Source organism: Bipolaris oryzae (genome assembly GCF_000523455.1).
Source record: "Bipolaris oryzae ATCC 44560 unplaced genomic scaffold scaffold_133, whole genome shotgun sequence".
NCBI classification, from domain to species: domain Eukaryota; kingdom Fungi; phylum Ascomycota; class Dothideomycetes; order Pleosporales; family Pleosporaceae; genus Bipolaris; species Bipolaris oryzae.
In genome coordinates, this window is record NW_006911409.1 from 35,276 (window position 1) to 56,811 (window position 21,536).

The 21,536-nt window shown below is 52.3% G+C and overlaps 8 protein-coding genes across 8 annotated transcripts; 2 read left to right on the forward strand and 6 right to left on the reverse strand.

The window, feature by feature from the left end:
• Positions 1–91: 91 nt before the first annotated feature.
• COCMIDRAFT_102779 (uncharacterized protein) lies at positions 92–1,000 on the reverse strand (the record flags this gene model as incomplete). Its single annotated transcript, XM_007692573.1, has 1 exon — positions 92–1,000. One exon carries the CDS (start codon positions 998–1,000, stop codon positions 92–94), a length of 909 nt encoding a protein of 302 aa, XP_007690763.1.
• Positions 1,001–2,966: 1,966 nt separating this feature from the next.
• On the forward strand, positions 2,967–3,390 carry COCMIDRAFT_75069 (uncharacterized protein; the record flags this gene model as incomplete). The annotated part of the gene is made up of 2 exons (XM_007692574.2): positions 2,967–3,010; positions 3,078–3,390. Coding segments are annotated over 2 exons (357 nt in total), but the record flags the coding sequence as incomplete, so codon positions are not given.
• A 441-nt stretch (positions 3,391–3,831) lies between these two features.
• COCMIDRAFT_102752 (uncharacterized protein) lies at positions 3,832–5,526 on the reverse strand (the record flags this gene model as incomplete). Its single annotated transcript, XM_007692575.1, has 1 exon — positions 3,832–5,526. One exon carries the CDS (start codon positions 5,524–5,526, stop codon positions 3,832–3,834), a length of 1,695 nt encoding a protein of 564 aa, XP_007690765.1.
• Positions 5,527–6,472: 946 nt separating this feature from the next.
• On the reverse strand, positions 6,473–7,639 carry COCMIDRAFT_28697 (uncharacterized protein; the record flags this gene model as incomplete). The annotated part of the gene is made up of 1 exon (XM_007692558.1): positions 6,473–7,639. The coding sequence occupies one exon, from the start codon at positions 7,637–7,639 to the stop codon at positions 6,473–6,475; it is 1,167 nt and encodes a 388-aa protein (XP_007690748.1).
• A 398-nt stretch (positions 7,640–8,037) lies between these two features.
• On the reverse strand, positions 8,038–9,093 carry COCMIDRAFT_39252 (uncharacterized protein; the record flags this gene model as incomplete). Its single annotated transcript, XM_007692563.1, has 2 exons — positions 8,038–8,481; positions 8,518–9,093. The coding sequence occupies 2 exons, from the start codon at positions 9,091–9,093 to the stop codon at positions 8,038–8,040; spliced, it is 1,020 nt and encodes a 339-aa protein (XP_007690753.1).
• Positions 9,094–10,318: 1,225 nt separating this feature from the next.
• On the forward strand, positions 10,319–14,904 carry COCMIDRAFT_7746 (uncharacterized protein; the record flags this gene model as incomplete). Its single annotated transcript, XM_007692552.1, has 2 exons — positions 10,319–10,354; positions 10,471–14,904. 2 exons carry the CDS (start codon positions 10,319–10,321, stop codon positions 14,902–14,904), a joined length of 4,470 nt encoding a protein of 1,489 aa, XP_007690742.1.
• Positions 14,905–15,512: 608 nt separating this feature from the next.
• Positions 15,513–16,845, reverse strand: COCMIDRAFT_102738 (uncharacterized protein; the record flags this gene model as incomplete). The annotated part of the gene is made up of 2 exons (XM_007692576.1): positions 15,513–16,670; positions 16,741–16,845. 2 exons carry the CDS (start codon positions 16,843–16,845, stop codon positions 15,513–15,515), a joined length of 1,263 nt encoding a protein of 420 aa, XP_007690766.1.
• Positions 16,846–17,555: 710 nt separating this feature from the next.
• Positions 17,556–19,660, reverse strand: COCMIDRAFT_7748 (uncharacterized protein; the record flags this gene model as incomplete). Its single annotated transcript, XM_007692553.1, has 6 exons — positions 17,556–17,566; positions 17,615–17,870; positions 17,972–18,848; positions 18,900–19,128; positions 19,176–19,395; positions 19,448–19,660. 6 exons carry the CDS (start codon positions 19,658–19,660, stop codon positions 17,556–17,558), a joined length of 1,806 nt encoding a protein of 601 aa, XP_007690743.1.
• Positions 19,661–21,536: the final 1,876 nt, after the last annotated feature.

Consider the following 21,536-nt stretch of genomic DNA (forward strand, 5'->3'; position numbering starts at 1 on the left):
CTGTCTCTCTCACTCTCTGGTGCGGTAAACAAGAGCAGCGCAGGTCCGAACGGGTAGGTAGGAAAGATTGTAAGAAGACACACTGCCTCCTTTACGACATCTTGGCCATGATTTCGACAATCACCGGGCCGGCAACAATAGTATCATCCGTAGCCGCAGTGTTGCAGTTGGTAAGCACAAGATAGCTCTGTCCGGTGACACCCTCCTTGGGCACCATGACCTCGAATCCACCCTCGACCGCCTTGGCATCGACAAACACGGGTCCAGTGACAGTGATAAACGCCGCATACACGGTTCCCTCAATCTTGTAACCCTTGGTAGCTACCATGATGTCGTCACCGCCATACACACCCATCTTACCCTCGTCCTTGGGCTTCGCGCTCAGCACCGGGAACGCCTTGACGGGGAGCTTGGGGTTGGAGTCTGGGCAGGACTTAATGAACTGCGCCGCGAGCGTGTACACCTCGTTGTAGCCCAGCGGGTTGTCAAAGGGCGCGGGGAACGGCGCTTCGCCGATGCTGTTGCGGATGTACGCTGCGTGCCTGGCCTCTACCGTCAAGATGGAGCCGGCGGCCGTGAGGTACGTCTTGGACATGATGTCGGCGGCCGCACCGAGGTAGGCGCTGACGCCTACGCCCTCGAGCACCGAGGCGGTGGCGAGGAACGAGGCGACGTCCGTGTAGCCGAAGTCGTAAGTGCAGGCTTCGACGGGGGTGGCGCCGGCGGCCTTGAGGCCGGCGGTAAGGAAGGAGACGTGGGCGGCTTCGTCTGCGGCAATGGTCTTTACTCTCTCGTAGGTTTCGGTGGTGAAGTTTGCGGAGGTGAAGTCGGCAGAGGAGTACTTGGCGAGGGCGTCCTTGTAGAAGGTGGCCTCGAGGTGCTCGAGGGTGAGGGCGTAGTTGAGAATTTCGCCGTCTGTTGGGCCATCTGCGCGGCGGGAGATGGGGGAGGCGGTGGTGAGGGCCGCGAGGGCGGCGGCGGTGAAGATGGTGGACTTCATTTTGAGAGGAGTGGAAGAGGTATTAAAGAGACTTGGTAGTAGTCGTAAGTAAAAGTCTGAGTATTAATGTAGGTTCAAGTTGGTGAGAGTGGTGAACTTGATGCCTACTATTTCCTTTCAAGACTACAGTGTCTTCTTATACCTGTTCTCCTTTGATGCTTCGAACTTTACTAGTCCCCGCTACTACCTCCTTCTCGAACCTCCCAATTTCCTGTCATCATCGTCATGATTGTTGGTTGTAGAAAATAATCGCCCCGAGCGGAGTGACCCCCATCCGACGCATCCCTAATCCTAGCGTACGTTTAAATTTCCTGTCATTACTTACCACCAACTTCCCGTCGAACAGATCTACACCGCAATCACCCAGGCGCAATCAATCGTCCGAACAAGGAAACACTCAGCAACTCCAATTTCCCAATCAGGGGCTTGTAAGACCAAAATGGTACTGACGTGCAACAAGCGTGCAGAAACCAAACCATACTCCGCACCATTTGCGGGCTGGGCTCTGTTTCTGGTGTCGTTGTTGTAAGTTTTGTCCCCACATCACGGAATGCTGACCTTCCGAACGCAACAAAAGTGCGCTAAAGCGGGTAAGCTCACCACGCTACAGGGCAGACTACGATCGAACTGGTGGCATCTGGCCAATTAGAAGAGACTGATCTCACTAGGAAGGGGAAAGATCGAGGCTTATTCTGTTTAACCTGGATTTTTTGTGAAGACATCGTGGGGCGCGGGACGTAGAGCGCGTGTGTGCGTTCTAGGAGCGAGATCCGCGGGACGATGGTGGATGCGGGATTTTCCTTTGGTAGAAAGGGAAAAGGATTTGTATGTATCCCGATGGGGATGTCGCAGGGTGTTAGACAGTGAGATGTATGACGAGTGTGGCTTTTTTACTTTATTCATTGCATGTTTGGTTGCCCTTTGGGGAAGACAGCAAGACGGCGGCTGTACTGCAAGACCTCAAATTTCCAACAACCCCCTACTAATACTTACTGCGTATGATAACTCGAGGTGTACATTGTGAACGTACATAGCTAAAGCGACTAAGCAAACTAGCCAAAGGTATATCTTGACAATGTCGTTCGTCCCTGAAGCTACACGCGCATCCCAAACACACCAACTGCACAAGCGCTCGAGCGGCCGAATTCCAGAACCCGCACTATCTTCCCCACAACTCCTCTTTCGCACCTAGCACCAGGAAAAAAAGTGATCGCCAGATAAAAAATCTCCCGTACCAATCATACCTCTCTAGCATAAACCCAAATAAACTAACCCATCTATGTTCCCGTCCCCTCCCCCGACTCATCCACCGCAAAACGCCGTTCGCCCATGCACCGGGAAACCCTCTCTCCGAAAACACCTCAGTCCCCAATTTACACTAGTAGATCGACACACACGTACACATTCGCTCTAGTTTACGTACTTTTAAACCGACGTGTCCAAGATACTTACGATCCATTACCTAAACCGTTACCTGCTCAATCTTTCGGCAACGCTGTTTCCCGGATGGAAGCCGTTTAATCCGGTAGTTGGGAGTTGGCCAGTGATTTGCAAGGGTCGGGGGCGGTAGGGTTTGTGTATACAGGCTAATCAAGTTTGTTTTTTTAGGAGGAGGGAAGAGGGAAGGTAGTCGTGGCAGTAGTGGTGGTGGTAGTTTTGGTGGCGTGGAAGGAAACATGTGCCGGGGCGAGAAGAAAAAGTAGGTGAGGAGGTAACTAGTGTGGAAAGCAAGGGGCGTTAAGTTCAAAGGTCCTGGGGAAACAAAGTTAACTTTACTTTAAAACAAACGCGTTTCAATCGATTAGTTGGCTGGCTGGCCGGGTATTTGTTCTCTTTACTTGGAAAAAGATAGAAAGATATATTATTGACAACTCCGAACCCCCCCTTCCTCCATCTTTCAAACTCTCACAAAAAAATCTAAACCTCACCATACGCAACTATGAGACTCTCAACCTCCTTCGTTTCCCTTGTCTCCCTCTTTCTTACCACTGCGGTAACAGCAACATCCGAGTTCGTCTCTCCCCCTTCCCCCATCCATCCATCCATCCACACAAACTAACACCTTCCTCTTCCACAGTGCCCCCCTCTCAACCCTAACCGTCCACCCCGCCTGCCCGAGCACCACACCCTCAGACGTCATCGTAACCCGCTCCAACGTCCCTGTACCCTCCTGCGCAGCAGGCAACGAGACCAAGCCCCTCATCATCAGCATGGACGGCGACAAGACGGTGACGATGACGGCGGGCGGAGGCGCAATGATGACGCCGATTATGAGTTCGAGTGGGAGTCCACCGGAGTTTACTGGTGCGGCGATGAGGAACAGCGTAGTTGGTGGTGCGGGTGCGATTGTAGCTATGTTGGGTGGAGCGGTGGTTGCTGTTGTTGTTTAAATCTTATCTCTGAATCACAGCAGCTAGGGCGGAGGGGGAGGGAAAGGAGAGCGAGTAGTATGGAAGGAATGAAGAGATGTTATTTTTTCTTTTGGATACTACATAATGTAATGAAGAAGTCGATGGTAATAAAACGCCGGTACGCCACCTATATCGTGTAGAAATCCCAGAAAAAAACCTCCTCTTAATCTTGCTGCATATCCTTTTTTTTTCTTCTTTTCGTGTAAGTTGAATGTATCGCCTCCAAAGTCTAGTCGAAAGATCCCCGCCTCCTAAATATCAGTGTAAACAAAGGCATCCTCATCTCTTCAACAATCCACCCCTTTCGTCCCCCTACAAATAGAAGAAAAATCTGATACAAATCGTAGAAGAAAAAAAACACCCCCCCCAAGATATATGTCACCATCATCCAACACATTGTCCACATTCTTCAACCCCAGTCTAAGAATCAAACACAGCACCATAAGCCGCCCCACCCCACGCCTTCACACCTTCAACAACCTCTCGTGTAACCTTTGGATTACTAACCACCATGACGGTTTCAATCCGCGCTTCCTTCATCAAATACGTAGTCTCGCCCGCGACATCCGGTCTCCCTTGTTTCGAGTCGAAGATCCTCGGCTCCGGATCCACATTGCGAATGATATCCTGGACGAACTGCCAATGAGGCGCATCAGGTTGGTAGACACACCACATGACCTTAATCATGCGTCCTTGTTTCTTCATTTTGGCGATGGCGGGGCTGCGCAGGAGGGATAGCATGGGACCGATGCCTGCGCCGGTGGCGACGAGCAAGAGGGAGTTGAAGAGCGGGGAGAAGGCGAGGAAGTTCATGGCGGCGGGCTTGCGGATCCAGATGTGACTCGGTGGGTTCTGGATCATGGCTTTTGTCCAGTCGCCGGCTTGGGAAATCACAATGTATGCGGATTCGCCGTCGGGGTTGGGGATCGTGGCGAAGGCGTGCCATTCCAGGAGTGGACTCTGCGAGAAGCGCATGGTGGATGTGTAAGGCATGTGTTTAAAGGGGAAGCTGAGCTTGACTTCGCGGTTTGAGACGAGTTCGGTGGTGATGGGTACTCGGCGCATGCGTGTCCAGGGGAGGATGATGATAAAGGTCGTGGCGGCTAGGAGCCATACGGCGGCGTTGGCGTACATGTTTGGATTCTCTGGGCTTTTGCTCGAGACGCCGGCGTGGATCCAAAGGACGATGAGCGCGGTCCAACCCCCAAAGCGGTGCGTGTGTTCGAATGTGTTGTGAAATTTGACGCGGAGCCGTGGGTGAGCCGTAACGCATACGAGAAAGATAGCAAAAAGGAATGAATAACAAGTGATAATGTCGACCCACATGGAAGCTGTGGTAGTTCCAGCGTCTTCGTTGTCGAGGAAGGATATAGTGTTGCGATATACAAAGTACGTATACCACAAGAGCGCCGAGATTGCACAACCGATATGAAATCCGCCGTAATGATGAAGGTCTGAAATCGTCCTCGCACACCACAACGGTAGGTTTGAGGGCATCTTTGCTACAAGGGAAAAGGTCAAGTTAATAAGGTCTTCTTGACGGACAAATACGGCAGCGAAGATGTTGGCGGCGGTAGCGATAAGAGGTGCGGCGAGAGAGAGTCGCTTGTATAAGACAGCGAATACTACAACGTTGATGATGAAGGTTAGCCCGATAAGTACGCGGTAGGCCGAGAGCCAGTGGAGGCTCAAGACTTTGATCCATTGCCGGTGTGTCCATCTCGTGTTTGGTAATGGGACCGCGGAAACACTGTGTGTGCTCACAGTGTTGCCTGACTTGGTACCGGCGTTTTTCTCGACCATTGACGCATAGAACTGTGTCGATGTGGGTTTGAGGCTCTCCTGCGACGAGTTGATTGAAGAGGTTCGAGTGTTGTCAGGGGTATCAAATGGATCTGGACGCTGGTGCTTCTGGATAACGCCTTCATTCGAGTCAACTTGCTCCCCCTTGGGAACACTCGGTGGAGAATGTCCAAGTGACTCTATGGACGAATTGCGTGATTTCATATGTTGAGATTGGCAGGTTTCGGAAGAGTCAGGAGTGATGTGTAGGCTAGGAGAGGTTAAGGGCGGCCTGCATCGGCAACTATTGGACAGTTGAGACGGTGATGCCATTGGGACAGTGAAAGACTAAGAAAGCGGCAAGGAGATAGATTTAGAGTGAAAGAAGACCTTTGGCTGTTGATGAAATGGTTGAACTGCTGTTCACTATCAATGATTCCATGACGATTTTATATCGTCGAGCCCTGTATGCATATTCCTCTATTGGAGAGAGTACCGGTGTCGATGCTCTAAATTTGTTCATACACAATGTTCCTGCAGCCCGTAATCGGGTCTACCATAGATGTCTCAGTGGCTTGGTCGTTCAGCCTATCAGTGGTGACACGCGCTCAGCGTACGATTAAGTCAGCACTACCATGAGCTTCATAGGGGATCGGGGGGCCAAGCTGGCGTGTGTTCGGTTCGAGCCGTGAAGCTGTAGGCGTAGGCGCGCATTCTGCATTGATCTCACTTTTTAGATGAATTCCTAAATAGGATACCACACTTCAACACTCTTGGATGCTTTCTATTGCAATTGGTAGAATGGCTGCATTTGTTATTATTATCATGCCCCTGGGGCCAAGAATCCAACTGAAATAGACTCTCATGTCAGACGTGTAGATAACATGCAATGCAGAGTATAGTAGCATTCATGTAGTCGCATCTAGACAAGCATAGTACCGTATTTGTCGCTTTAGGCGAATGCACTAGAGCACGGACGCCATTGACCTCAGTGGCTTAGCAGATTTGGTGAGTGGTAAGTGAACGTGGCAGGGCCGATGCCAAGACTTTAGATCTGGTATCTCAAACACGAGCACGAGGTGGCGGCGATGGAACGACGGGGCTTGTCAAGTAAGGGCTGTGTGACAAAACAGCCTCAGAGTCATCGGGCTGGCTTAGGCCAAAATAGGTTTTTGGTCTGTGCACGTGGTTGACATAGTCGACGTACAATGTGTAGATAGAGAGCTGGATATGAATGTAACCTTGAACGAAAATCGGATAGAAAGCAAGTGCAGCAAGATCAGAGACCGTTGAGAAACGCCAGTAATTCTTGCACAACTTTCTCTGGCTGCTCTTGCTGCGGCCAGTGGCCTGCGCCTTTGATGAAATGATTTCCTCGGAAGTCAGAACAAGAATCTGGATAGGACTCAATGGCCCCGGGTTGCTGATAGTTCCCCCAGTCATTTGCACCTGAGATGAATGTGCTCGGACACTCAATCTTCTTGCCTGCAAAAAGCTCTAGATCCTTCATACGATCCGGATCAGTGGTTACACGGTAGTAGTTGAGGCCACCCTGGAAACCTGTTCGAGACCACTCTTCCACGTAGACTTCAAGGTCCCGGTCGGACATCCATGACTTGGTCGCCGACATGTCTTGGCCAGCCGTCATGTTAGCAATGGTTTCGGGCATGGATAGGCGTAGCGGCATAATGTAGTAGAAAGGTAATTTTGCCAGCTCTTGGGCCGTCCAGCTCTCCAGGGGGTAAGGTTCATTCTGTTTCCAGTCGGCTGATTTGACATGAATGTATCCTCTTAGAAACTCATGCAAACCTTGGGCAGGGTTTGCCCAGTCTCGTGCTGCTACATCAGTGCTGTTGTACCACTTGTAGTGCTTTCTTGGCTCAGCTAGGCTCGCCAGCTCAGCATGGATATCAAGTGGCGGTGCAGAGGCGTCCATTCGGCGCTCAGCTCGAGCTGTGTTGAACGGAAGGGGCGCAGGAGCCTTGAATGGGTGGCTCATCATTACAACGCTCTTGAAAAAATCTGGGCGCATCAAAGCGCACATGCTAGCAGTCACAGCCCCGAAATCATGGCCGACGATGCAGTTGACTTGGCGATGGCCCAAGGCGTTAACCAGGGTAACAACATCGCGGACGACGTTAGTCATAGCAAATTGAGACAAGTTGGTATTGATGAATGATGAATTGTCCCAGCCAGTTGTCCTTCCGTAGCCTCGCTGGTCGAATGCGACGACGTGGTAGCCAGCGTCTGCTAAAGGCACCATTATCTTTCTCCAGGAGAAGGCGAGTTCGGGAAAGCCGTGGCAGAGAACGATGAGAGGCTTATGTTGATTTGGCGTGTAGCCAGCTTCGATTACGTGAAAGGTGAGTCCGTTGGATGGGCAGTAAACATAGTTTTCGGTGATGCCGTCTGGCAGTGGCAGAGGTGGCAGCTGTGAAGCTGACATGTTGATGGCTTGTCACGTGGGAGTGAATCAAAAGTAAGGATGAAGCGATAAACAATTGGTGCTTAGCGAAGGTGATTATCAGGTACAGAAACATACGATTCGAGAAGATAGTGTAGAGCTAAAAGTGAGTCTGCGATGCGGGGAAGACGTGCGAAGGAGCTGCCAAGCTGGGTAATACTAGTGGCCCACTTGGAGGAGTGCTACTTAGTAAGTTGTACGAGGCTGACACATGCTAAATTTACATGCCTATCAATTATCTCCTACAACGATAACCAATCTTACATGGGCAAGAGGTTACTTTTGATGCAACCATAGACTCGATCTATCTACACCTGGTTTCACCTGTTGTAGTCCCCAATTTTGTAGGGCTTAACCTCTTCAGGAAAGAGCTGGCCCTTCTACAAACTAAACAAAGAACTTTCCGACCGTTGTTTACCCTTTTCCACCACAGCCTCGATGAACTCCCTTGGTCCTCGATGAGCAACAAGCTCCGCACTCGTTTTGAGATAATGCTCTGCGAAGACATCCCAAAGTTTCTTATCTTTGTCGTCGGTGACATTGGGGCGCGGGTAATAGGGGTCATTGAACCAGAAGCCCTCGACCAGTTTCTTCATTGCTTCCTTGCATCCCGGCTCGCCATCCCCATGGTACTCAAAACGCTGGCACTGGTTAAAGTCCAGTAGCCACATTGATGTCTGTTCATTTCTGAGATTGGTCATATGCAGTCTCCCTGCTGTATCCTTTGTAGCTGCACGTACTTCCTGTTCGCTTGGATAACTATTACCGACAAGATGGCCGCCTCCAAGAACGAATTCTACGTCGTTTGCGTCGAAGCCAAATTTCTAGTGGAGGGAGGCCAAAGTCTGCGCCATGGTGACAACGTAGGGTTCTGGACGTAACCCGAGTCGTTCGAGCTCGTTGACGTGAAGTGGAAAGTTACGAAGCCGGATGTTTCCGGCTTCCCTATGCGACGTGCAGCTGCGGCGACCTAGATACAGTCTAACCAAGCAATCCTTATTCTCATTTCTCTCGAGAAAATCAGGTTTGATTGTTTTGATAGCTTCGGGGCATAATAAGTCTACAATGTCTTCGCGGAAGCAGAGAGGCACGGACAAGATGCGCTTTGAAATGAGACCGTAGTTTGGAATCGACGCAATTCCTTTGGGGAAGCAAGAAGCCGTCGCGGACCAGATTGTATTCTCGCGCATGATCCATGCTTCAGGCCAAGGGATAGAGATGTTTACGGAGCTGAGAGGGGCCAGAGTGCTGTATACTGAGTAGTGAATCTGGTAGTCGGTAAAAAGCTCATCTTCTTTAGAAGTAAAATTGGGTATCTTGATGACGCAGTCGGTGTCATTCAAAGCAAGCACCGTCCCACACTGTCCCCTACCGACTTCGATGTGGTTGGCTCTGGCAGGAGGTGTGCTGAGAGTGTTTCTGCACCAATTCAACATGTCTTGTAGTAGATTGGTGAAGTATATAGTTGAGAAAGTTAGAAGAGAAACGGCTCGTCACCTATGTGTGAAAATTTGTAGTAGATGAGAAGTGGCTGCCTAACTGTTTTGCAGGAAAGACCACTGTATCGATAGATGATACCATGGTCCACCAATCCAAGATACCTCAGGAACAACAAAAACTGGAGTTGTATTGCTATCGACTAACTGGCTTGATATCAAGCCGGCTGATCGCAGCATAGCATGGCGAAACAGTGTTGTTATGTCGAGTAACATCCAAATATAGCGTTTTCTCTTGTTGCATCGCCCTCGGCCAACATAACCCCTAGCACATGAGGTTGTTTAGCAACAAATGGCAATCCCCTTCAACGTTGGTGTTCTGTTTCGTGCTTGCTGTCGTCTCTTTTTAATTGAGAAACTTCTCCAGTTCATGCGTTCAGGGCCTGAGGCAGCAAAGCGGAGGGCTGACCCCTGTTCAGCCTTGTGGGCTAGGTGGATGAGTGGTGCTTACTTACACACAATGTTTTGACAACATGGCAGTATCCTCGACACGACCCCTTCTACGCCCCTTGCCATGTTTCCAGTAGGCCACTAGTAAAGGCTCTATCGTGGTCCAAGTGGGTCTCTGGCATGGTGTTGCTGTGTCGATGGGCCGTTAGTGCAAATCAGGGACCGGCTGGCCCTGGGCCGGGCAAAGGACGTGACGTCTGTGGCTGGAGCAGACATCTAGACTGAGCGAGTCGGCGTCGTGTTGTGCGGTGGCCTGGGCTGCGCGATGTGACGAACAGGTGTATGAATATTATTGCTCCGTGACGACACCCCGTCCAAGCTTCTGCCCTTGTCCTCGACGGCGTACCATAAGGCGATCCTCTTGCTCTCGTGGACGACTCCACTTGATCCAAATAGACGGCGTCTTCTTCCTATCCTCGCCGGTCCGCAGCCCATCCATCTCACTCCTCGCCCTGCCGCCCGCCACGTCTGCGCTGTCCCTCCCTTGGTTTTCCTTTCTTTTGTTATACTGTAGGCTTGATACAATTGGCCTTGCACGTTCCTTGATCCAGTGCCGCCGGGTTCCGTGTCTACTACTAGACGTGACATCATCTAAGCGGCCCCTGCTGCTGCACCTCAACTTCGGCCCCAGACCGAGACGACACCACGCCCATAGACGCCGAGATAATGCAGATCCACCCACGACTGCTGTAATTCCTAATCCAGCCCGCCCATCATGTTTGGCAAGCGACGAAGAGCAGCCTCGAGTCCGGTAGGTTGTGTCTTTTTCCCTGGCTGTGGATGCGCGCGCGCAGACGTCGTGTCGCGCAAACACGGCCATGTATATGGTGATGCGGTGCCTGCTAACACATGCTCTTCCCTATGCAGGCCCAGCGAGCGCCTCCTCCCAGCGCCTCCGCCTCGCTCGCCGCCTCCAAAGCCTTTATCAAGAGCGCCGAATCCAATGGCGCCCTCTCGTCGGCCGCCGCCGCAGCAGCCCTGCGCACCCACTCGCCAACACCGACGTCCGTAGCAGACACCGTCACCAAGCGCATGGCCCGACGCGGCTCGCTCTCATCCAACGGCAGCTACTCGAGAGAGCCGTCCGGTTCCCTGCATCGGCAGTCGAGTTCAGGGTCCATGACGGAGCGCTCGTTCCGTGCGCCATCGCCGGGCAGAGGAAGCCCAGCTGAAACCAATGCGCCGCCTGTTCCGCCTGTGCCCGCAAACATACAGCACCATGACGGTGGCATGCGCCGCCGCGCATCGAGTGTCGAGCCCCTCTATCGCGGAGCATCGCCAGGCCCCAGGGGCGGAGGCAGAGGTGTGAGCTTAGACAGGGGCGCTAGTACTCCTCGACGAGCGCCCCAACGTCCCGCCAATCCTCTTACCAATGTGTCAGAGGAAGAAGACACTGCCCGGTCTATAAACTTCTCCCGCCCCATGTCCCCCGGCGCAGTAGGCACCAAGCCAAGCCCACCACAAACCACCGCTTCGTCTGGATGGTTTGGCGGGCCTGTTGTCAACCAAGATGCCCTTCAGCGCATGGCATCAACCTCACGGCCAAAGACATCTAGCGGTGTCTCTAGCCACCATGTCCAGAATGCCCAGAGATCTGTACAAAACGCAGCCGAGCGCCCAGTCAGCTCACATCGCATCTCGCATGGTGTCGAAGGCTCTCGGCTGTCGAGCGGCAGTATGCGTGTGAAGCCATCCGGAACAGCTGTACAAAAGCAAACATATCCGTCAAGACAGGCCCCACGACCCGTTGATCCGAACTCGCCAGATGCCGTCTATGACCCATCATCCCGCACTTTTATCCACAAGCAGGACGCCATGGCCCGTCATAGGGAGATTCACGAAATGCCCGAGCCCGCGCCCCAACCTGGATCACAGCCTGTAGAAACTTTTCATTCTGTCCATATACCAGAGAACCAAATGGGTCGTGGATCGCCCAGCCCTATCCGTCACTACGTTCGACAAGAACCACCACCGCCTCAGCGAAGAGAGGAACCGGGAGCGGCTGTTCAACGGCACTCTGATGACTTCAACGATGCTGATATGCAACCTCCCGAGCAAGCAAACACTAGTCGCAGACTTGAAGATTCCGGCTATGGAACAATAGTCGGGTACGATGACGACGCGGCTTCGTCCACTGTCGCCCAGAACCAGGACAACCCCTACCCCCGACTATCCACCCCGGTAAACTCTAGGCCCGCAAGTACTTATGATAGTCAAGACCGCGAACGCGCCGGGCGTAATGAAAACTCGCCGTTAAGCCCACCGCGCACCGCTCATTTCGCGCCCTTGGCTACCGAACTTACTGGGCTGAAGCACGAACCGCTGCCCCGATCAGTATCCCCTGCAAAATCCGCACTAAAAGCGTCCCCCTCAGTCTCGCGTCGCGGCGAGTCTCCGCTCCGCTCCAACGGACTTTTACACACTAGGGGTGCTTCAAGTGAAGCATCGGACACTGCCTCGGAGGAGGGAGGAAGGCGCAAGAATAAGAAGAACGTTCGTGTCAGCTTTGAGGAAGATGTGATGGCCCCTAGTACCTCTGCCCAGGCCCACCCTGAGCCGCCTGTTTACGGAGGCCTTGGAGCATCCAGGTGGAGTCCAATAGCTGAAAAGGACGATGAGTTTGAAGACCTTAAGAAGCCACGACCTGCTCTGCCTCTTTTCGGCAGTATCCGAGACAAGGAGCGACGTCACAGGGAGGAAGTGCCTGAAAAGGTAACTGAGACCGTCTCCACGAGTCCTGTCGGTGATCAATCTCGGGTTTCAAGCGACATTGCGCTTGGCAACATCGTTTCCGACGACCATGCTCGAAAGCAGAGAGAATCATCTAATCCTCTTCCACCTGAGGTTACTTCTGTCGAAGGCAGTGGTTACGTGTCAGACTCTAGCGATTACTCGGACAAGCACGGGATCACAGAGCACAAGGAGATGTCTCAGCAACCACCAACTCCGGAGCCAAAGTCTCTGTCTATTCCGCATGAAGAAGTACCATTGACGACAATTACAGTGGCGGAACAAAACGCCCATGTTCCCGATATTGCATTCCAGCCTGCAACCCCCAGCCCGTTCGAGAAGCCAGAACCAAATTTCCCAAGCATAACCATTCCTGAAGGATGGGACGAAGATGCCACTGGCGCTAGGAGCCAAACCCCCAAACCAGCTATATCTACATCAGCGCCCTCCACGAACACTACGGAGCCGACAGGCCAGGTGCCACGATCCAAGTCACACGAAGACGAAACCACAGACGATGAAAGCAGTATATATAGCGATGCTTATGAGGATTTGTCTGACGGAGGCGGTTTTGCTAGTATCGATGCTCTTATGGACAAGCCAATCAACCCTCCGTCATCTGGACTGATGCACTCAAAGTATGCGGATCAAGATGCAATGGAAGGACCTGCCCCAAAGTCTGGGCAGCAGACTTCTGCAGAGGATAGTGACGACTCACAGGCAACTCCGACACAGGACTGGACCCCTGCTCAGTTGCATTGGAGTGGTTTGAATGCATCTTTCAAACAAGCAGAGAAGGTTGAGACGTCTGTCGAGCAAATGCCACCTCCTCGGAAAGTCATTGATCAACCCACCCAACGTTCAACTTTGCAGGACCGCCCCGTATCAGTAGCTTCGCCGTCGCCGTCGAGCAAGCCTCTAAAGTCGGCCTTGAAAAAGAGCCCAGCCCAGGAAACAACTCGACCAGCAGCCGAACCCCGAAACAGGATGACGCAGACTCCTGCGCCAAGGGAAAACCGTCCAGAGGTGCACATGAGAAGAACCATGCGTGGTGGCTCAAATACAGATGCGCCAGCTGAACCCCGAATAGGATCTACAATGCGTTCAACCATGAGGGGAGGCCCAGAAAACCCTCCTAGAGCACAGCCACAGATGCGACAGAGTATGCGGTCAGAGGATACTACACCACCAAGGGCCAACATCAGCCTAGCTGCATCTCGCCATAGCATGACACCGGTGGAAACCAAGCCACGAGGTGCACTGCAAAAGAAAAATATCCCATCTCCAGTTGCTCCCAAGGCAAGGCCACAGAGTATGCCCGCTGCAAAGCCAAAGCCTGCGCCAGTAGCTACATATGACAGCGACTCTGATGCTTCTGTCAGCAGCTTCCAGCGAACCAGAAGCCGAGGATCCCGTCAACAGGGTGGACGGTACACAATGCGTGGCTCCATGAGGCAAAACCCTACACCGTCCCTGCGTGCCAGTGCACCAGCTCCAAGACAGGTTCGCGCCATCTCACCACCAGAGTCTCCATCGCCTGCCATGCGAAAGTCTATGCGGTCCTCTTCACCGACCCCGGACCCAGTCAAGTCATCGAGGTTCAGCATCCGATCATTGTCACCAATGGGAAGGTTCCGCAAGGGACCTGATGTCCGTCCGTCCTCACCTATACAGGAAAAGCCGATGCCTTCGTTCGCCAAGCAGCCTAAGCCAGCCAAACAAACGCCTCAACCAGTCAAAGCGCCCAAAGCGGTCAAGGTGCCATTCAAAAGTCGCTTCGCTGATTCGAGTGATGAAGATGAAGATGACAGGCCCAGGCTATTTCAAAGTCGATTTGAAGATTCGGACGACGAGCCGATGGACTACGAGCTGCCTCCTGGCTTAACTCCAGTCCGAGGTATTCCTAGAAAACCTGGCGAAGAGGATGGGGACTCTACGGATTTAGAAGAAGAGGTGGATGAGGAGATTCCCGAGGACGTTTCCAAGCCTGTTCCGCAAACGAATGGAACCAACGGCCATGTTAATGGGCAGGGTGCAGCGCTAGCCACTGGCTCGCTCCGCGATAGCAAACATGCTACTTTACCCACATTTGAGTCCGGCAAGAACAAGAAGAAGCGTGGTTTCTTTGGCCTAGGAAAAAAGAAGACGCCTCAGACCGAGCCTGTCCCTGCCCAACCCGAGCCAGTGCAGCCCGTCTCTTCGCACGGTGACATTCCCATGCCCCCTGCGCAACGCAACCGCGACAAGGGCGCTCCCATGACCCCGATTGACGAGGATAAGGAGTTCGCTGAGCCAGCCCCTACCTCTCCCAAGCGGTCGCCCAAGCTCCAACGACGATCAACCCCGGACTGGCCTCTGCCTCCTCCACCACCCATTGGAACTGATGATCGGCCAATGAGCTCAGACGGCGTCGCGCCTCGTAGACCGCGTTTCGCCTCGCGACAGCCCAGTGCTGTGTCGAATGTCTCTGCGCCTGTGGTCGGTGCACAGAGACATTCGGTCGCGTATGGCCGAGGTGGGAAGAAGAAGAAGTTTCAGGGTCTGAGACGTGTTTTTGGACTCAATGATTGAAGTGAAAGTGTTGGGCAACCTTTTAGTCCGCGCGTTCAAGGCATGGATCCTCTTTTTCTTTCTTTTCTTATCATGTTATGTGCTATCTATGAACTGCGAAACGTGTTTGCTTATTTATCTTCGATTCTCTTGTCTTGTTTTTTTTTGCTCAAGTTATTATTTTCTGCGTTTTTTGAAAGCAGGACTTATGAAGGAAGCAGAGGGAGGCATTAGATTTTTTTTCTTTTCCTGCTTCTTCTTTCTTCTCTTTCTTTTGGGGGCTACAATGGGAACAATGATACCAGGTTTCTTTTTTTTTCTCTTTCTTTCGTTATATCCCCACGGTAGCGTGTACTGCTGTTGTTTTCGAGGGTGGAAGTGAATGAAGGAGAGAGTTGATTGACTGGCAGCGGGGAGAAGAAGATGAGAAATGTAGGATAATTTGTAATGCACATGACAGGGGGGGGACAAAGAACATACAATGTCTAGGAACATAGCACTCTTTACTTTCACGTCTACACATATCTCGCCTTGCACTTTTTTCTTGCAAATATCTTGATGTGGACTTGTCTCGAATCCCGTCCAATCCACCCCCCTATCAATCAAACATACCCAACCCCTTCATCTCTCTAATACTTGGGCTTAAACATCAACGTCCCCATCTGCGCCCCAATATCCGCCTCAACCCCCCACAGCTTATACAACCACCTCATAATCACCCCAAAGCTCTCGGGCTCCCCCATATGCTTGACCCCACTCACAAACCTGACCTCCTTGGGCTCCCCCCTCTGCAGCGCAAGATAATAATCATCAATGGGGAAAATCTCATCCTCGGTGCCATTCACCAGCAACAACCTCGCACACTGCTTCGCATCCAGCGTGCCATCCTTGAGCAGGGAGAACTTCTCGCTCGCTTCCTCTTTGAAGCGGGGCACATCGGTGCCGTACCCGAACTTGTGAGCGAGTGTATCTGCGAGATCGAAGGGGTACTCGAGATGATTTACCCTGTCGAGCCATGCCCTGTCGAACATGTGGTGGCATCCGCCGCCGAGGGCGACGACGCCGGCGAGGCGGGCGGCGTGCGTGTGTGCGACGCGTATGGCGTAGTAGCCGCCGGTGCTGAATGCCCAGATGGCAGTCTTTGCGGCGTCGAGCGACGACTGCTGGGATACCCAGTCGAGCAGGGAGGAGTAGAGGCGGTCGGGCGAGGTGGGGTCCGAGGCGTCTGCGGGACAGTCGCCTGTGCCTGGGATTTCGAGCACCAGGGAAGCGATTCCGTTGCGCCGGAAGCCTTCCATCCAGACGGCGAGTTCGGTGCGGTAGCCGTCTAGGCCTGTGAAGATGATAAGGAGTGGGGCGGGGGAGGTAGGGGAGGCGGTGGAGGGAGCGAGGTGGTAGATGGGGATGTGGGCGCCATCTGATTCATTGCGGTGCGTGTGGGGGATGAGGATTTCGTGAACGGGATGCTCGCGCATGGAGAGGCCTTTGAGGCAGACTTCTTTTCCTTTGGCCCAGGCTTCGCGTTGGACGGGGCTGCGTGGGGCGGGGAAGCGTGCGATGCGGTAGACGGCGCTGGAGCGGAGGTAGTATTCTGAGGCCTTTTCTGTCTCGCCGTTTGCTTCGGCAGTGCGGGCGATGGAGGCGAGGTGTTCGGCTTGGGGAAAGAATGTACGCGCGTAGGCGTCCCAGTCGTAGGGCTCACGCATGTTGTTCTTGACCATTTCGGCGACGATGGGCTCGAAGTCGGAGGCGGTGCCGAACATGAAGGGGTATACGCCCATTTCAGCCTGTATTGAAGTCAGTCTTTGATAACTGAGTGTGTAGATGATTATTGAAGGGACATTTTGCGATACCTACCGGCTTCTTCCATTTCGTCTCCCATAGCTGTTCAAACGACTCGTGGTGTTTGGCTGGTATGTCCAATTTATCCTCAATGAAGAACTTTCCTCCTGGTGCCGCCATTTTCGGTCTGAAAAGCTATCTTTTTCCTATACTTTTGCTGGGGTTTTCTTTGTATTCTGCTAAGAGCTACTCGTAGCAAGCAGTCTCATACAACTTGTATCTACACTCAGTCATATAACATAAAATGTTCTGAGCACTTGGATTTCAATCGTAGGGGTAAACTTATCATGAGAGTAAAAAAGGAAAAGCAGCACTGCCATCACTTCTTTATACCCAATTGCCTCTTTTGGCATTGCGAATTCCTTCTTACCTGGTACTCCAACGGGGTTTGCCGATGCAGTGATTATCGTGTGTCGTTCGGCTCATGGAGGCGCGGGCCGCCCCTCTTTCGGGCGGTTGGAGATTTTAGTTGCGGGCGGGGAGCCGACTAAGTATCGGCCGAAAGCATCCACCTCGAACCCTTGAAAACCGGTCTGACGGACGCGAATTTATTACAATCACCTTTCGGCACATATACGGAGGCAAGTTCCTCTCGATATAGTTAGCTCTCGATGACGAAGTGAGCATCATCGGATAACAGGTAGGCTGCGGGATACAGACAGGCGTAGTAAACAATCCGCTACAATTTCAAAGACAGTCACAATCGGAAGACGCATAGCATATATCTTTGTTGGATTTCATTCATATTCTCATACCCAATCGTGTAGGCTTAGATTGCCCCTGTCGTTGTCATTTTCTTACCCACCCAATGCGCCGAAATGCTGTGCAAATTATTTGTGTGCTGCACACTGTTAGTACAAACACTGACTTGGCACAATGTTCTACTTACGAATTCCCTCAACTGGCTTGCCAGTACCATCAGCAACCTCGGCTGCAGTCTTCTTCTCCTCAACAATGTCCTTCATGAATGGGAAGGTAAGCACCTCCTTGATGGAGTAGTGGTCTGTCAAGAACATGACCAAACGGTCAATACCCATACCCCATCCACCGGTAGGGGGTAGACCGTACTCAAGCGCCTGGCAGAAGGTCTCATCAATGAGCTGTGCTTCGTCGTCACCTGCTGCCTTCTGGTTTGCTTGTTCGGCCTGTAAATTTGTTAGTACTTGTGCACCTGAAAGCGTCTCTTGATAATTATTTGGCATATCCTTTTCTTTACCAATCCCGAAGAAAATTATCATAAACTTACAAAGCGTTGGCGCTGGACTTCTGACATGTTCAACTCGGTGTAGGCGTTCGCAATCTCCTTCTTGCAGACAAAGGCCTCGAAACGCTCGCAAAGACCGGGGATGTCTCGGTGAGTCTTGGCAAGGGGTGACATGACTTCAGGGTGACCAACGATGAAGGTTGGGTTCACGGCAGTCTCCTCAATGAACTCGCCAACCAACTTATCGATCATTCTTGAGTTGGTACGAGGTTCCGAGCACTCGACGTTGACCTTCTTGAGTACCTTCTTGAGGAACTCGTTCGTCTCAGCAGTGTGGAGTTCAGTCGCCGGTGGGAACTTTTCACCAGTAGCCTCCTCAAGAGCAGGAATCATATTGACTCGCCTCCATGGCCTTGCCCAGTTGACATTGTAGACTTCGCCACTCTGGGTGTGGTAGACGGTTTCGTAGCTGCCAGTAACCTCCTTGACCATCTCGCTGACCAGCTCCTCGGTCATGTCCATGAGATCATGGTAGTCGGCGTATGCCATATAGAATTCGCAGGTGGTGAATTCGGGGTTGTGAGTAAGGTCGATACCCTCGTTCCTGAACTGACGACCAATTTCGTATACTCTCTCAAGACCTCCAACAACCAACTCCTTGAGGTACAATTCGGGTGCAATGCGCATGTACAGCTCCATGTCGAGTTCATTGTGGTATGTCTTGAAGGGCCGCGCTGTTGCGCCTCCGGCAATCTTGTTCATCATGGGTGTCTGCACTTCCAAGAAGTCGCGCTCATCGAGATATCTGCGAACGGCCTTGACGATCTTGGTGCGTGCAATGAAGGTGTTACGCGTCGAATCGTTCATGATGAGATCGAGGTATCGGTTGCGGTGGCGTTGTTCCTGGTCCTTGTAGCCACTGTCATAAGGTCAGCAACTCTTTTTTTTTCAGGCCATGGGTGATTCTTACAAGTGCTCTGTTGGCAACATCCTGAGACAGGGTGTGAGGAGGATGACTTCGCGCGCAAAGATACTCAGTTCACCCTCGCCACCCTTCTTGGGGCTTGTTCGGCCAGGGAAACCAATAACACCGATAATGTCTCCGCGCTGAATGTTCTCATGCTGCTTCTCAAAGGGCACATCGGCCTTGGACTCTTGCAATTGGCACATGACCTGAATGGTAACACCCTCTGCCTTGCCTGTAAATAGTTAGATGTGTACGCAGCTTCTTGTCTCATATACGTACAAACGTAGAAGTGAAGTGCGCTGGAAGCCGATCGCTTGGTCATGACACGGAGACCCATGCGAATCTCCTTTTCGGGCTCTGTCTCACCCTTCTTAAGATGTGAGTAGTCGCGCACATAGTCGGCGATCCTGTAGTTGGTGTGGAACTTGTGTGGGTAAGGATTGGGGTCCTGGGAGGCTGTGAGGGCGGCAATCTTCTTGGACCGAATTTCAAAGTATTGCTGAAATTTATTAGCAGCACGTCGCATCAATATGACAGGCCAGAGGGTGTACATTTGGGTTCAATTCCTCAATGTCGTCCTTCTTCTCCTTCTTAGGCCGGGCTGGTAGTGACGCTTCCTTCTCCTTCTTCTTCTCGTCCTTTTCGCGCTGCTTCTGGCGACGCTTGAGTTCACTCTTGGAGATTTTCTCGCCAGTGACGGGATCGGTGTGCAAATCCTTGGTCTCGGCAGCCGGAGGTTGGGTTGCGGGTTGTTCGTCAGCCATTGTTGCAATTGTTCGTAAGAGACGACTTGCTCGTGTGGGCGGCGCGTCGAGATATATGCCCCGCCAAACTTTTTGACTCACCCCGCCATTGACTGGCTGCGTCGGGAACAAAGTTTTTCCATCCGGCCCAAAGCGGCATCAAACATCCATGCAGCGTCAACCACGGATAGACTTTACGGTATTACTCACATGTCTAGTGCCTTAATTCTTCCAACCCGTAATATCCTCGCTTATCCTAATCTGCATAATACCAAAGTCGTAAAATATCACAGTCAATGCAACACGTGCGAGTTACCAAGGCAATGACAGATTGGCATGCGAGGCTCGGTCTGTAATAGTGCATGGGAAATGATCAAATTTGTTTCAACGAAAAGCGACTGCCATTGGGGAAAAAAGTAAAGGGGACCGTCTTTGGGCAATGCATTGCGCAAGACACACAGGGAGGGCCGCAGTCTGTCAGAGACAGTGCCCAAGAACCACTTGGACCCCGAGGTAAAGTTGGTGCCAGATTCAACCGACCCTTGAAAGCAGCCATGATCTTCGAGATCCATGTTCGCTGCCGTCACACCCAAGGGAAACCCCCGCATAGGTATCATGGAGAATACGAAGACAAACAGCATGGGGCGTGTGGTGCGCAAGACGAGGCCTTGGCGGCGGTATGGCGACTGGGGACCGACCATACCTGGACCCTGTAAATCATTTGGCAGCCCTGGCAAAGACCTCGTGGCCTCGTCAGCTTGAAAAGCATGTGCATTTGGGCGTCAACCCTATTGGGACTCTGGCCCGAGGTGCTATGTTATCGGAGCGGGGGCATGGTACTCGATGTCTTCATAGTTCTTTTGAAGCCCAACGACACGTTAGCATATTGTTACCACGGCAATCCGGGGTGGGCGACAAGCGTCGTGGAGAGAATCAATGTGTTTGGGTGTTAGTTTGCAACGTTTGCTGAGACAATGCCATTTTTAGGTTGTGGCTCGACTGATAGCCGCTGTGAGTGCGGCTAGGGCTGGTGCGATGGCTCTGAGACGTGACAGGCGTCAGATGGAAGCAGTGGGGGTAGCACAGCCAGGAGTCGCAAAAGCACCATCTTGAGGGCCGTGCTTGACATGTCAAACCGTCGCAGGAATCGAGTGCGCCGTTTACTCAGCAGGGCATGGTTGCTTGTTGGTGAGGCACTCAAGTGAGGCGCACCGGCTGGGTTCGGTGGCTGCATGCGGACCAAAATTGAGTGGATATGCAGCGATCAGCAGGCGGTCGAGGCTAAGGCAGGTACGACGATGGAAGTGCGCAACGAGGGCGTTCCTGCGTTTGCTCGTTGGAGCTACAGGCGAGTGGAGACGACATGACGGCGGCCGCAGATGCGGTCGCCCGTGAAGTATTCTCGGATGCCTAAGGGATTGTTTTTTTGTTGTGACGCATGGCTGTTGATGGTAGAGTAGGAGTATAGTGTCATGATGTTTGTTCTGGATGCCATCGTCATGTGCTTGATCTATGAGCGTCATAGCCGCGCTTTCGCGCGTTTAGTGTCGATGGCCCTGTGAATGCATCTAGCACGTGGGCTATTGAACAGCATGCGGGCCGCAAGTTTGGGACCAATGAGCAGGTATGATGCTATTGCTAGCGTGTGTCAGACAAAGGGCTTGCCCATCGAGACCATGTACTATACCTACGTAGTATATGTGGATACGTAGTGGTATGTCTTTGTGTCTGTGAAGGGGGGGGGGAACAGTAAGTCGACGTCATGTACATAGAGTCGGGCATCTTGAATAGCACGTGGCCGATGGCTGCAGGGCAAACATGACGCGGACGAACCTCGATTCCAAAGCCGACGCGCAATGACGACCACGGTTTGGGCACCAGTGAATAGCAGAACATG